A 14554-nucleotide genomic window follows, 5' to 3' on the forward strand; every position below is an offset into this window, starting at 1 on the left:
GAAGTGGTTTTGTGTAGACAGTTAACGGCAAAGTAGTTTTTGCCCTTAGGATTTTAGGGATGATCCATTTCGTTTGTCATATAGTGGGAACTTCACTTTTTTACTAATCCAGAAATTAGGAGTCAAAGGTGATCCAACAGTGTGATTAGTTTCTAGGAATTCCTCTTTCTTATAGGTAACTAAGTACACACACACACAGACACTCACACACGCACACACAGCTTTGCATTTGGATTTAAGATGTTGTTCAAGACTCCATTGTGGCCAGATTTCCGATCTCAAGACTATCAATTCATTTGAATAATCAGCAAAATCATCAGCCTCCTTTCAGCCTCTAAACTGGATTTAAAAGATTGACGTTTCTTAAAACTCAAATCGAGTCCGGCTGCAACTGCCTGTCCAGAGGGACCTGAATCATACACACACTGGATAATGAAATACACTTAGATTTTATTAGCAGATAATTCATGCTCAGAATCTTGAGCACTAGTAGAATTAAATAAACAACTGGGAGAGGGAACCAAATAAAATTATTTGGAGATAAAATTATTTAGCCAAAATTAGAATGGAGGTAAGGCACTGCACTTTAACATTCTTAACCTAGCCATCAAGTTGTTGAAAGAGGAGAGAGAGAAAACCAAGTATAAGGACTGGTGAGGATGCTGGGAAAGACTGAAGGCGGGAGGAGAAGGGGACGTCAGAGGATAAGATGGTTGGATGGCATCACCAACTCAATGAACATGAGTTTGAGCAAGCTCTGGGAGTTGGTGATGGACAGGGAAGCCTGTCCTGCTGCAGTCCATGGGGTTTCGAAGAGTTGGACACGATTTGAGCGACTGAACTGAAAGAGGGGAAGAATCTGTACTTTTGGCAGGAATATCATCAATACACTGGGCAGAAGAGTGGTGGTTATATGTTTACTGTATCACGATTCATAAAAAGAAGTGCACCTGAGTCAGTGTATATGAATGCATAAAGACCAACAGCACCTTTTCTCTATTAAGTTGCCTTAGAAATTAAACACTTTAACCTCAACAATTTTCTCCCACTTCATACAAGATTGTATAATAAAGTAAGATTTTTTCCCCCACAACACAAAAGGCAGTGAAAAAGATGGTATAGCATGGATTAAATTGAAAAATTTTAGCATGCTTTTGATATTCAATACTAGCTGAGTCACAGCATTCTAGTTATTAAGTATTGCTTTTCTTTAATGGAGATCAAAGTATTTCTCCTTACAGAAACAACCTTCTTGATTCTCCTATTTCTGGAGGATTCTAGAAACAGAAAATAGAGCAAACAGAGCCTGTAAGTCTAGGGTGTTGTTGGGGTGTGAGAGAGTGGAATAGAGAGAAGCTTGTAGCTGTCATTTTAAGGTCCTACTTGGACATATGTCTGTAAGAGGCTTTTGAGCTTTAACACACTTAAGAGTAATTATCTGTTTCCCAGTCTGTCCAACCTTCTGGAAAAACAGTTCCTGCAGAGCAAGAACTGATCCGATTAATGCTTTTCCTCAGCCTTCTCAGTACTAGGCCTGGCACGAACTGGGTGCTCAATAAATGTCTGCAGAAAGATGGAATGAAGAGATAAAGCAGAGTATAAATAAGGATGAGTTTCTCTGAAGTCAGAAGATCTTCGACAATAGGAAATGTGAGCGCCTGCCTCATAGGTGGAAACTCCAGGAAAATGAGAAAAAAAGTGGGGCAAAACATTCGTTAGAGCAAATATTTTCTTCTCCACTCTAATTTTGGTTAACTTTTCTGGATATGCACGTCCAGTGGAAGGGAGACTAATTCAGTCCTATAAAAATACAGACCAAAATGGGGTTCTTGTGTCCGAGACACGGGGAGGGCTCCAAGAGTCAAATGGAAAGGGCATTTTTCCCGCCTACTATTTAGAGGACAGGAGAAGCGTTGGCCACAGGACTACATTTCCCAGCATGCCCCATAAGAACCGGAGCGGGCGTGAGCTCCGCCTTGGCGCGATGCTCTTTGGGAGTTGTAGTTTTCACGCGTCCAGCACCGGCGGGGCGCCTGAGCCTGGTGGTGGAAAGCAGTCACGTGATCGGAAAGGCTGCCGTTTGCCTTTGTGCCGGAACAGGTTGACTGGGTCGCCCGAGCCCGGGGCCTCGGGACGGACCAATCGACTGCCTTAGAAGGAGACGTTGGCGTTTGAAATCAGCCAATGACAGCCTTTGTCTGGAGCTTTGTCTCCGCCTACTTCGCCCGACGCGCGAGAGCGGCGAGGGAAGCGAGGCGGCGGCGAGCGGCGGCGGGCGCGGCGGGCTGAGTTGCTTCTGGAGGGACCCCGAGGTAGCGAGGAGAGGTGGCTGGGCGCAGGCACGGGCTTTCCGGGGATGCCCCCGGGGTTCCCGAGCCGGCGGAGCAGTCCGCTGGGAACCGGGTTTATTTCCACGGCTTTTCCATTTATTTTAGGAGCACACGGGGCTGTAGGCCCCGGGGGCGGGGGCGGGGAGAGGACGGCGTGCAGAAGCCCGCGGCTGGGGAGAGTGTGGATCTGGCGGGCGAGGCTGGAGTCAGGGGTATGGCGGCGCGGGCCCGGCCGGTAGGGAAGCTCAGGAGGAGCGGCGGGGAAGGGGGCGATGAGGCCCGACCGGCGAGGGCGCGGCGGCCCCGCGCAGGCGCAGAGGCCGCGTCGCCGGCCTTTCCCTCGGTCCCGCCCCCCAGGGACACCCCCTACATACTCCCCGGCCCTTCTGCGAGTCGAGCCCCGCGACCCCGGCCCCTTGGGGAGACTCTCACCACGCGCTTGTTCCCTAGATGACCGGTTCTAACGAGTTCAAACTGAACCAGCCCCCCGAGGATGGCATCTCCTCTGTGAAGTTCAGCCCCAACACGTCGCAGTTCCTGCTAGTCTCCTCTTGGGACACGTCCGTGCGCCTCTACGATGTGCCGGCCAACTCCATGCGACTCAAGTACCAGCACACCGGCGCCGTCCTGGACTGCGCCTTCTACGTAGGTGTTCTCCGTTTCCGCTCCTGCATCCTTTTGAGTTTTCTGGTGTCCCTCGTGATCAGCGTCCCTTTGCAGTGTTGGGCGAAGGCTCCAGTCGGTAGAGTTATTTGGACTGCGCCCCTCTTTCCCCTCCTTCCCCACCTCCACCCCAACACTTAACCTTGAGGTTCCGGCGCTGCTTTGTTTTGCTTTTTTTTGCTTTTTGGGCCTGGGGACTTGACAGAAGTCAGGAACTGGGTCTTCCCTTAAGCTTCTGATGGAGTTAACACTGAACTTTTTGGGACAGAGTGTACTTGAAACTCAGGGCAAGAATGTAAAATTTGGCCGTCTTACTAAAAGGTTTGCTTGCTAGTAAATGGGAATACGTATTGACTCTCAGCCAGTGTGGTGAACAGTTCTTCCTTAATTTGCTTGCTTAGTAGTTTGGTTGACTACTTAGTTTGCTCAGTTTTCTGTACGGTTTTTTGTTCGTTTACAATGAGTGAGCCCAGTGTACTTCATTCTGAGCATAAACTGAGGAGTTGGCTGGTAGATAGAGGAATTTTTCAACACTTTTTTTTTCCATTTAAAAATTATTAAAGCCAAGAGAATCAACTTTACAAGTTATAGAAGAATGCAATTTAAAACCACAGTTAGATACTATTTACTCCTAAACTCATTGTAATATAAGAAATTATAAGTAATGCTGAGCAGGATGTGATAAGGCAAGTGCTTTATATGGATGGAAAAGTAAATGGAGAGGATGTTTCTAGAATGGAATTTGCCAGGGAGAAGCAAGAATCTTATTAATGTCCATACCCTAGTTTTCCTTAATCTTACTCTTAGAAGACTCTACTAAATATGCTTATCATGTAGTTGTTTATTGAAATAAAAATGTGAGGAAAATTGTTTGACAGGACATAAAAACATTGGAAGTTTAACTATAGTATGGATTATTATGAAATCACTACTGATAATATTTCTGTGCATTAATTGATGACATAGACTATCTTTCTGAAACTAAAACGTATCCACAGTTAAGATTTCAAATTTTGTTTTAAAATTATCTCTATAAGAAAAAGGTTAGAAGAGAGATGGTAAAGTGTTAGCAGTAATTATCTGTACGTGATTGGGCCACAGGAAACATTTTCCTTCTTATTATTTTCCAGATTCCATAACCTGTTACATGTGCATGCTCAGTCGTGTCCGAATCTTTGCTACTCATGGACTGCCAGCTCTCCAGATTTCTTTGTGCTTGGAATTTTCCAGGCAAGAATACTGGAGTGGGTTGCCATTTCCTACTCCAAGGTTAAATACTTTTTAAAGCTCTGTAAGTTTTAAATGACTTGAAACTTGTATTTTGTAGGATCCAACACATGCGTGGAGTGGAGGATTAGACCATCAATTGAAAATGCATGATTTGAACACCGATCAAGGTAACAGCCACATTTTTACCGCATTTTACTGGTAAAATGTGCTTACTTACAAATGTTTATTTAAGAAGAGTAGTTTCTGAATTGCTTAGATAAAAGTAAAAGTGGCTTGAATTTAGGACTTTTTTGTTTAAATGATAACCATTAAGTTAGAATCACAAAATATTATGTATGTATTTTAACAGTGTAACTCTTGGTGAACTCCATCCACAGAGTCTGCATGAAGTGGCACTTACCTGTTTGACCTTTGTCCTGCCCCCAGAAGGGGACCGAATCCTGCAGTGTCTGCCTTGCAGTAGAATTTTTCCGGGATAGTGCTGATGTTTCAGAGTCCTCTTTTCAGAAACTAGTGTAGTTCAGACTGAAGAGAGACAGGGTTTTAAAAATCTAACATTATAAAATAGCCAGTTCTGTCCAGGTACCATAGTAACCCTGCTTGTATAATTGTTTAGCATAGAACATTCTTCACTTGGCATTTATTGAATGGAAGACAAGGTAACACGTTTTCTTTTAGTTAATTTCTAAGAGATGAAATGAATTACTCACATTTTTATGATGATTTTGGAGTAGAATAGAGATTGGAATGGAGCTCAAATACACAGAGCTCTCTAGTGAAGGTTTTTTGTTTATGTTGTATATGCATGTGTTAGACATAGATGTAACCTGAAAAACAGAGCAAGGCACAGAGATACGACTCAATGAGGATGAGTTGGACAGTGAGAGAATGGATGGAGGATGGGCGCTGTATTTTATCCAGAAAGAAAAGAAGGATCCAATCAGAAGAGGCTTTTATGTGAAAGCTGTTTTGTCATGTAACTCACCTGCGGATGTTTGGTTTTGTTTGCTAGCAGTTTTTTCTACATAGGAAGTTAGCTTGCAGGTTTAGGTTCTATTTGTTTGAAAACCCAAGAAAACACCGAAAAGCAAACAAAGATTTTTGATGCTGGAGACCATAATTAAGGGAATTAGCTGCTTATTCTCAGGAGGTCTTTGTTGAACTTTATGAGATACTTTTTCTTGTTTAAATGGAGTGTTTTTAAACAGGTAGTTTTCCTCTTTTGAGGGTCAGAACCACATACTCTTTGTATTTGTTGTTACCTTAGCATGTGGTATAATTTTTGGCACATTGTAGACAGTTAGTAGATGTTAGTTGAATGAATGAATGAGATAATGTGAAAAGGTGAAAGGGAAGAAATTGTGTATTAGAAATTTGGTGAGCTTCGCTGGTGGACTAGTGGCTAGGACTAGTAGCTAAGACGCTATGCTCCTAATGCAGGGGGCCTGTGTTCAATACCTGGTCAGGAAACTAGATCTCACATGCCACAACTAAGAGTTCGAATGCCACAACTAAGACCTGGCATAGCCAAATAAATATTAGAAAAGAAAGAAAGAAATATAACCACCATGAAAACCAAGTGGTTATTAATCGTGAGCCTCCCTGCCTTCCTCATCCCTAGCTTTCAGATAATCCTGTTACCACTTAAATCAGTTTGTTTGATACATCAGCTTAATGTGATAAGTTTTATCCAGATCCCTTGGACCAGAGTCCTCAGGTATATCTTGAACACTTACCATGTATTAGAACATGAACTAGATACAGTCAGAACTATAGAGTTGAAACAAGGTTCCTGATTTGAAGGAATCTAGAATCAATTGAGGAAAATAACTGATACTCTATCATTTTAATGTAGTCTGAAACTCAAGGTAGCTTTTTGTATTACTGTGCCAGTGAATCAAGCTATGCACTGTAAGATGGACTGGGGTGAATGGATGACTTTGTAGTCCTGAAGAAGTTTTTCTGTGTGTAGATACTTCTGTTGAGTGGGTGGAAGTGGATTCATTACAATAGAATGAATGTTTCCTTTTATTGTTCACCTGAGGAATCTTTAGTAAAGCTAGGTGTTGGTTGTTGGTTAATTTTTTTTCCTACAGAAAATCTTGTTGGAACTCATGATGCCCCTATCAGATGTGTTGAATACTGTCCCGAAGTGAACGTGATGGTTACTGGAAGCTGGGATCAGACGGTTAAATTGTGGGATCCTAGAACCCCTTGTAATGCTGGGACCTTCTCTCAGCCTGAAAAGGTAGGCTTTTTATGTTCATGACAAGAATTCTGGTTCTTGGGATGATTTGACTTGATAAATGATGAAGATGATGTTGAATTTAGAGGTTAAGAGTTGATGAGTCTATTTTACAAACCCAACTAAATATGTAAAGGAAAACTAATCTTCATAATTTGGTCAGCTTTTTCCTGACAGTTGTCATATTTGTACTGGATAGTACTAGTGGTAAACCCATTTCCATGTATTGTAATGCTTTAGATCCTAGAGCTGAGAAGCAACTTTTCAGAGGTCATTTAGCAAAGACTGAAGTTGAACTTGACTTCCCCAAGCAGGAAGTGGGATGGAGCACCACTCATTTTCACTTAATGGCCTGAGCTTTCTCTTTAGTTGACTGTGAGAGGGTGAAATGGGTTAAAGTTTAAAGTTTAGTGAAAAAGATGTCCTTTCTTCCCTGGCTTTTATAATTTATTTATTTTTAATACTGACAGATGTAGTTGAAGGAGGTAGTGAAGGAAGCTTCTTAAAACTGAAATGTTGTGTATTATTCTAACCTTTTGATCTGTACAATGAAAGTGTAATTGAGCATTCTTGCTGTATCCTCATCAGACTTTATCAGGTGGTAGTTAATTTTAAAGATTGATTGTTTTAGCAGTTTAAAGGTATCCTTCACTTGAGTCTATTTCCTCGTGTAAATATACTATTCAGTTCCTGTTAGCTGTCGTTATATACTGTAGTGCATCCAAAGAGCCATTATTTTTGTCACATCACAGTCGAATCTACTCCTGGCAAGACCTTTGTTCAGAATAAAATAATTGCATTGTTTCTAGTTTTGATTTATGGTTGTATGTAACATGTTAAGAGCTGTGATAAATTGCTGACAGAATATCATATAATGGACAGCCACACTGAATCAAGCTGCTTATTGGTTCAGCAAGGTTCATTATGTCACTTTTTTTAATACGGTCTTTGATAAATGTATATACCGAGTCAGTAGAATGACAGTGTTTTTACTTGATTTACGATCAGTGGGGATAGAAAGCACTGTTAGAAGCTTGTGTCACCTGGATAGTAAAGATTTAAGATAAAAGTCCCATTCTGATTGTACTGTTATAAATTGATCTTTTTCTGGATTCTTTGTTTTTTTGAATTCTGCGTTTCGTGTGTCTTATGCTAATTTCTGTTTTTCTGCAAATGTTTTTTGAATAAACAGCAGTAAGTCTTACTGTATCTCTTATTGAAGTACACTTGTATTAAATCTACTGTTCTGAGTATTTTAAATTTTGTGTTTTTCCCTTGGTCAAATTAGTTGTTGAATTTTAAGGCTAGATTGTAGAAATTATCAGGTTATTATGTTCTTAAATCCAATCCCCCCACCTCCGCCCACCACCCTCCGGGGAGGGGAAGGAGCATGCTTATGTGGTTAATATGTTACTGATAACTAGCCATAAGCTTTAATTACTGAATGTTAAGGAGATGTCTTACCATGTAATGAGGCTTCTTCATTTTTTATAGTGATTCTTCAGGTTTTAAAATATTAAATTAGATTAAATTAGTTGCTTATTAATTGAAAGTGATGATCAGAGCACAGTTATATACCTGAAGTCTAGATTTTTAAAAAAATGATTTAACATCATGAAAATACTATTTTCATGAAAAATAGTATTTTCATGAATTTGCTGTCTCTGTTTGGTCTCTAGATAATGTATTTGAAAGTAAGTCACCTTAAAGCCTTATTTGCAGGAAATTTTGTTGTTTATTTTACTATTGAAGAAAAGGAATTTTGAGGGGGAAAAAAAAACCAGTTGCTTTTAGGGGATAAATGCTTTTAAAATTTTCTGTAAACATACCTCTGTCTTGAATGTTTAGTGTGACATCAAGGCGTAAAAATTTGCTTTGCCATATGCCAGACCACTGACCTTACCTTTTAATTTTGAGTTCGTATGCCACCAAAAGCAAGTAAGCAGGTTAACTCTCTCGCTCTTCCTGGAAAGGCCTATTTATTAAGTGTGACAGGTGGTAAAATTGGAGAGTTACAACATGAAATCTCTGTCCAAAAGGTGGTCATAGAAAAATAACTTTGAAAATGATTGTCTTATGAAAAGCCAGAAGCCCATTGAAAAGTAACTGTAGTTGTTTTTATGATTTTATTGCTATTGTCTCCTTTTTGAGTATCTTTTACACTTTTGTATTATGACTAAATGAAACAAGAGAGCTATAAAATTATTTAATAATTTAGTTTGTTTTAGTAAGAAAGAGAATCATCTTCAGAGATACTTTTGGAGAGTTAATTAGAATGTGCATTATTATGATATGTGGTTAAGTATTAAGAATATCCTGGGTGTATTATTTTGTGCCAGTTACTTGGTTTGCGTAACTGAAGTATTTAAAATTTTGGTACCTGTGTTTGTGAATCTGTCAGCTAACTTTTTTAATGGTTTTGTGACCCGTGGACTTTGTTTTGGAGCAGCATGCCATTTGCAGGCATGCGGGTGATTTTTAGCTCGTCTCGGTCTGTCTTGCAAGGTGTACACCCTGTCAGTGTCGGGAGACCGGCTGATCGTGGGCACGGCGGGCCGCAGGGTGCTGGTGTGGGACCTGCGGAACATGGGCTACGTGCAGCAGCGCCGCGAGTCCAGCCTCAAGTACCAGACGCGCTGCATCCGCGCGTTCCCCAACAAGCAGGTACTGGCCTGGCCTCCCCGCCCGCTGTGGGAGCTGGGAGATGGCAGAGTCCTTGATAAGGAGGACTCGGTCACTGCGTTTGACGCGTTGCTTTCTTTTTTTTTTTGAGTGGTGACTGGAATTTCTGTTAGGTGTATTTTCGACAGCCTTTTGTTAAAAAGTAATGTGTTAACTCAGTTTTAGAGAAGGCTTTGATGTTCACAGAGGGTAAGTAATCTGCCAGTGGTTTTCTGATTCCTTGGTGCTTCTTCTCCAGGAAGCTTGACAGATATACAGTAGTGGAAGAGAGTTTTGCAGGTATTTTAATTTACAAACCAGCGAATTCAAATTTAAATCTGAAAATGTAGAGTTATGGAATTTGCTGTTTTCTTTTTTTCCCGTTCCTTCTTTTTTTTCCCTTTTGTACCCTAATACTAATAGAGCTTTTTAGCCAGTCTGAGAGCAGAACCTACGTTTTTTTTTTTTTTTAAAGTAATGCCTCTGAGGTTAGAGAGGAGCTGTGCCTCATATAATGACTAACTCTTGATGAACAGTGTGGGTCACCTTCCATCATCATTACTAGATCAGGTGACACTTTATTAGTGCGCCCCTACCCCTAGTCTTGAAAGTTCGAAGGGAAGTTGGTGGTGGGGTCATTTGCTCTGGGAATTTTATAAGAGGAAAGTCATTCAAAACAGCAGATATCTTTGGAATCTTACAGCTGTCCTTTAGTGGTTGTGGAGCTTGAAAGAATTAGATCTGTTATTCTATTCTCTTAGCTCTTTATTTCAAAAGGCTAGTACCTCAAATGGTGATCACAGTTCTTCTCAGGATATTGTAAATTTCCATTGGAATTGAAGTTATGAAAAACCTTAAATGCATGGTTAAAATATGCTTGCGTTTATGAATATTGTGATGTCATATATCCAAAATTTTCTGTCGGAGTTTATCTATAGTTTATAATGGAAGCTTTTTAACTAAAAGCAACATTTTACTGATTCTTTTTTGGTTACAAGTGTTAATAGTTTTTTAGGAATAAATCTTTTTCATATCTTGAAAAATTAAAGAAGTAAAATATAGATTTCATATTATCTTCCTCTCTTATCTTCTCTGACATACAATTTCACGGCAGGGTGAGGAGAGGTTTGAAATTATAGAGCACATTTGAACCTTGCTGAAAATCTGTGTTGTTTGGGTATAAACTTGACTTGCTATAGTTAAATGCAAGAGGCAGGACCCAGTTGGTCTGGATTTTTGATACACCCTCAGTGAAGAAGATACAGTTCTTCTTAGAGCTGTTAGAAGTGAGGAGGTATCAAGCCAAAAAAAATAAATTCCAGGTGATGGAATGAATTTGAGTCTCCTTCTGGACAGGACAACAAATAAATTATATTGAAATAATTGAAAAATTCCTGTTGAGGTTTGACAAAATACTTAGACATTTTTGATTGCAATGTGCAGAGTACTGGTAAAGAAAGTAAGTGATGGTGGCTTTTTTTGTTTGTTTTTTAATAGAACAGGTATAAGTGTTTTTAAACTTCTGGAGTGATCTTAACTGTTCGTACTGCTTAAACATTTGTTTAAAACAGCCATATTCTCTCTGCATTTTAAATATAATTATCTTTCTTTAACGTGGGTTGAATTTGGGAGTATATGCCTTGTTTTGGAATCTGTATTCACTAGTTTTGTCTTCTGATTCCCTCTTGTCAGGGTTATGTGTTAAGTTCTATTGAAGGTCGAGTGGCAGTTGAGTACTTGGACCCAAGCCCCGAGGTACAGAAGAAGAAGTATGCCTTCAAGTGTCACCGACTAAAGGAAAACAATATTGAGCAGATTTACCCTGTCAATGCCATTTCCTTCCACAACATCCACAATACCTTTGCCACAGGTAGAGTGTGGAATGTTCACTTGTGTCTGCTTGTTAATATAATTTAGCTGTTAACTGAACACTGAATATTGTACTTGGGCAGGTTTTTTTTTTTTGGTCATTCTTTGTGGCATGTGGGATCCTAGTTCCCTGACCAAGGATTGAACCTGCGCTCCCTGCATTGGAAGCGTGGCGTATTAGCCACTGGACCACCTGGGAAGTGGGCAAAGTTCTTAAAAATTGTGCTTGGTTTTTTATGATATTTAAAGGGGAAAAAAATTAGTATAATACTCCTTGGGGAAAATGTAACTTCTGTGATCTTAAAAATTGTCAAGCTACTGGCTATTTTTGTATCTGCTTTTAAAAACTATTTTGAAATCACTTGCAGGTGGTTCTGATGGATTTGTAAATATTTGGGATCCATTTAACAAAAAGCGACTGTGCCAGTTCCATCGGTACCCCACCAGCATCGCCTCACTCGCCTTCAGTAATGATGGGACCACGCTTGCAATAGCATCATCGTATATGTATGAAATGGATGACACGGAACATCCTGAAGATGGTATCTTCATTCGCCAAGTGACAGATGCAGAAACAAAACCCAAGTGAGTATGCTTCACCTGTATTTGAGCCTTTTCTTGCATTCAACCCAGGATTTATTAATTTTTCTAAATTCATGAATAGCATTGTTGATGCCTGCTCGATATTACAGCTGACTCTAGGGCTGAAGTTGATTTTATCTTGTTCTCCCAAGCTTTCAATATCCGTAGGTTGATAGACGTCTGATGGATAAAATTGTGCCTAGTTGTTTTGTAGAGAAGAATGTCAAACTCTCATTCTTCTTGAATAGGCACTATTATTTGAATCTCTGGAGTTATTACTAGCTCATTGCTTCAAAATTAAGTTGAGGAATTCAAGAATAATTTATTTTAGCAAATTCTATTTAAGATATTTAAGAATTTGAACTGCCAAAAATCTTTCCTCTCCACAGAGGTTGTTTCTGTAATATTTACACAGAATGAAATGACCTTCAGGTCTTACTGGAAATTCAGAGTATGGCCTTGCCTGGAATAGTAGATTTCCTTAGTTTTGAAATTTCTGTAGATGTCTTTGGCTCTGGGTGTAACTGTTGACAGGGAGGAACCACTTACATTTTCTTGGTACGTAGGGCAGAGCTTTTTACTTAGTTATACCTGTACCAGACTTGAGGGAGATCTGATACCTTGGGCACTTGTTTGACCATAAAATACCAGCCCCCAAGAGTCTTCGTCCTGCTCCTTGTCCCTGTCTCCTCAGGCCCTGAAAGGAAGTCCTCAGTAAATATTTAAGGAATAGCTGGCTTTTCAGGATTCCTGTACTCTTCTGACTTAGAATGGTGTAGAGGGCCCTTGCTAAATTGCTTGAGTCCCTGAGAGAGGGCAGAGTATGAAGTGTTCAGTACCGGATGTGCCTTCACAGGTTTACCTTTAGAGAAGACTTAGCGTGTGAAGCCTGTTGGATAAAGGGCTGGGTTTGCATTTGATCTCTCACTTTTGTATCTCTTGTCCTGGCCGGCCATTTTGATCTCATGCTGTTCTTTTTTCTTTTGAACTTGTAGGTCACCATGTACTTGACAAGATTTCATTTACTTAAGTGCCATGTTGATGATAATAAAACAATTCGTACTCCCCAATGGTGGATATATTACTATTAACAAAGAAGCCAGGGAACATTTTTTTAATTTTAATATCATAAGAACCTGAAAATATTGGAAAAGAGATTTTTTTTATTGTTTGTTCTTGTTTTTTTTTAACACTTTCTTTAGCACATGAGATGGTTTGATGGTTTTTCTGCATTTAAAGGTATTTGGGCAAACAGAAGGGGAGGGCAGCAACAGCACTTCGAGAATCAGTTTTGACCTTGATTTTTGTTTCCACTGCGGAAATAAATGTTTGTAAATAAATGTAGGTAATAAAGCCCCCTTTGCATTCTTTCTGGGCCTTAAATGGTAGAGAAGAAGGCTCTTGAGCCATTTGTTTCTCTTGCTGGTTATAGTTGCTAATTCTAAAGCTGCTTCAGACTGCCTCATGAGGAGGTTAATCTACAATTAAACAATATTTCCTCTCGGCTGTCCATTATTTTCTGAAGCAGATGGGTCATCATTTCCTGGGCTGTGAAACAAAGCGAGGTTAAGGTTAGACTCTGGGGAATCGGCTCGTTTTCAATCTTATTAGGGTGCAGGAGGAAAACCAATAAGAAAGCCCCTAACATCATTCTGCGACTGCAAACAATTATTTATTAGTGAGCAATTGATCCCAGAAGGGCAAATTGTTTGAGTCAGTAATGAGCTGAGAAAAGACAGAGCATATCTGTGTATTTGGAAAAATAATTGTAACGTAATTGCAGTACATTTAGACAGGCATCTATTTGGACCTGTTTCTATCTCTAAATGAATTTTTGGAAACATTAATGAGGTTTACATATTTCTCTGACATTTATATAGTTCTCATGTCCATTTCAGTTGCCCAGCCGCTGGTGATTAAGGTTAAAAAGAAAAAAATTATAGTGAGAATGAGATTCATTTCAATGTAATGCCCTGAAGCAGAACCTGAACTTAGCTTGGCCTATTCTAGGTAGTTCCAAATCGTATTTTTGTTGTCACACTTTTTGTTTTTTTATTTATATTGTTTGCAAATGTATGTATCTGAATGGTACTTGGACCTTTACTGAAATTTGTTTTATCCATGATGTATTTTTAAAAATTTCTTTTGCTACAGAAAGAGATCTTTTATTTGTAAGTATTTTAGTGAAAACTTAGTGTAAGTCTGAACCCATCTTTTGAAATGTATTTTCTTCATTGCAGGTCCACCTAACCATCTCGTGAAAGTGGTTTCTCTATGGAAAGCTTTGTTTTGCTTCCTACCAATACATGGTTGTCCCTTAAGGGATGCGTTTTAGTCATTGTGGACACGTTATTTAGTATGTGAATTTTTCTGTTCTCTTGTTGGTGTGCCCTTTCCTCCTGACTGTAGGATGAGGAGTCTTTGTGTCCTTGTGCAGTAGTCTGAAGAATTGTCTTTCCCTCGGCAAGCCCAGTTGCTGTGTATGAGCAGCTTGAGCTCTTTCTGTAAAATAACCTAAACCTGTTATTTCCATGCTGTCTAATAAATCAGAGATTCAAAACCCTTAAATGTTGGATGTTTTTAAATGTTGGTAATTAATGTAATTTACTTCGTAAAAAGCCTTCTGTAAAGCAAACCTCCCTTCATCAGGGGTCCTGGTGGGGATGACATTGTACCTTTCGGTCCACACTGCCTTGTTTAATTATGTCTATTCTGATGTACTTTGGGGATTCAGTCTTGAATAAAGTGATCTGTTGGAGTTCTGCCATTTCCCTTGTGCGCTTTCGCTGGATCAGCAGGGCCCTCGAGCCAGCTGCGTGGCTTCGCGGGACGGGCACAGCTGCAGGCAGCTGCCGGGCCCCTTCTGGCCCCACTTTTCCCGGGAGTGCCAGGGCCGCCGGGCCCCTGCGGCTCCCAGCCCCACTGCTGGTGCTGTCAGTGGGCGCACTCGCAGCCAAACGGCAGACCTGTCCGT

At 40.1% G+C, this 14554-nt stretch overlaps 1 protein-coding gene across 2 annotated transcripts; it reads left to right on the plus strand.

The window, feature by feature from the left end:
• Nucleotides 1–2162: 2162 nt before the first annotated feature.
• Nucleotides 2163–14347, plus strand: BUB3 (BUB3 mitotic checkpoint protein). 2 transcript variants are annotated; one of them, XM_065923495.1, is made up of 8 exons: nt 2163–2312; nt 2781–2975; nt 4321–4390; nt 6320–6471; nt 8974–9132; nt 10822–10999; nt 11367–11583; nt 12576–14347. In XM_065923495.1, the coding sequence occupies exons 2-8, from the start codon at nt 2781–2783 to the stop codon at nt 12589–12591; spliced, it is 987 nt and encodes a 328-aa protein (XP_065779567.1). In that variant the 5' UTR covers nt 2163–2312; the 3' UTR covers nt 12592–14347. The 2 variants fall into 2 exon arrangements, with proteins under 2 accessions (XP_065779567.1, XP_065779568.1); XM_065923496.1 differs by having other exon boundaries at nt 13821–14347.
• The last annotated feature ends 207 nt before the right edge of the window (nt 14348–14554 follow it).

The sequence above is a fragment of the Muntiacus reevesi genome, chromosome 2 (assembly GCF_963930625.1).
Source record: "Muntiacus reevesi chromosome 2, mMunRee1.1, whole genome shotgun sequence".
NCBI lineage: Eukaryota > Metazoa > Chordata > Mammalia > Artiodactyla > Cervidae > Muntiacus > Muntiacus reevesi.

What these genes read in the sequence shown, in the direction of transcription:
- BUB3 (XM_065923495.1), top strand. Translation starts at nt 2,781, where the DNA reads ATGACCGGTTCTAACGAGTTCAAACTGAACCAGCCCCCCGAGGATGGC. An exon ending in TCCTGGACTGCGCCTTCTAC is followed by an intron (nt 2,976 to 4,320) that starts GTAGGTGTTCTC and finishes TGTATTTTGTAG; the next exon opens with GATCCAACACATGCGTGGAG. An exon ending in GCGCGTTCCCCAACAAGCAG is followed by an intron (nt 9,133 to 10,821) that starts GTACTGGCCTGG and finishes CCCTCTTGTCAG; the next exon opens with GGTTATGTGTTAAGTTCTAT.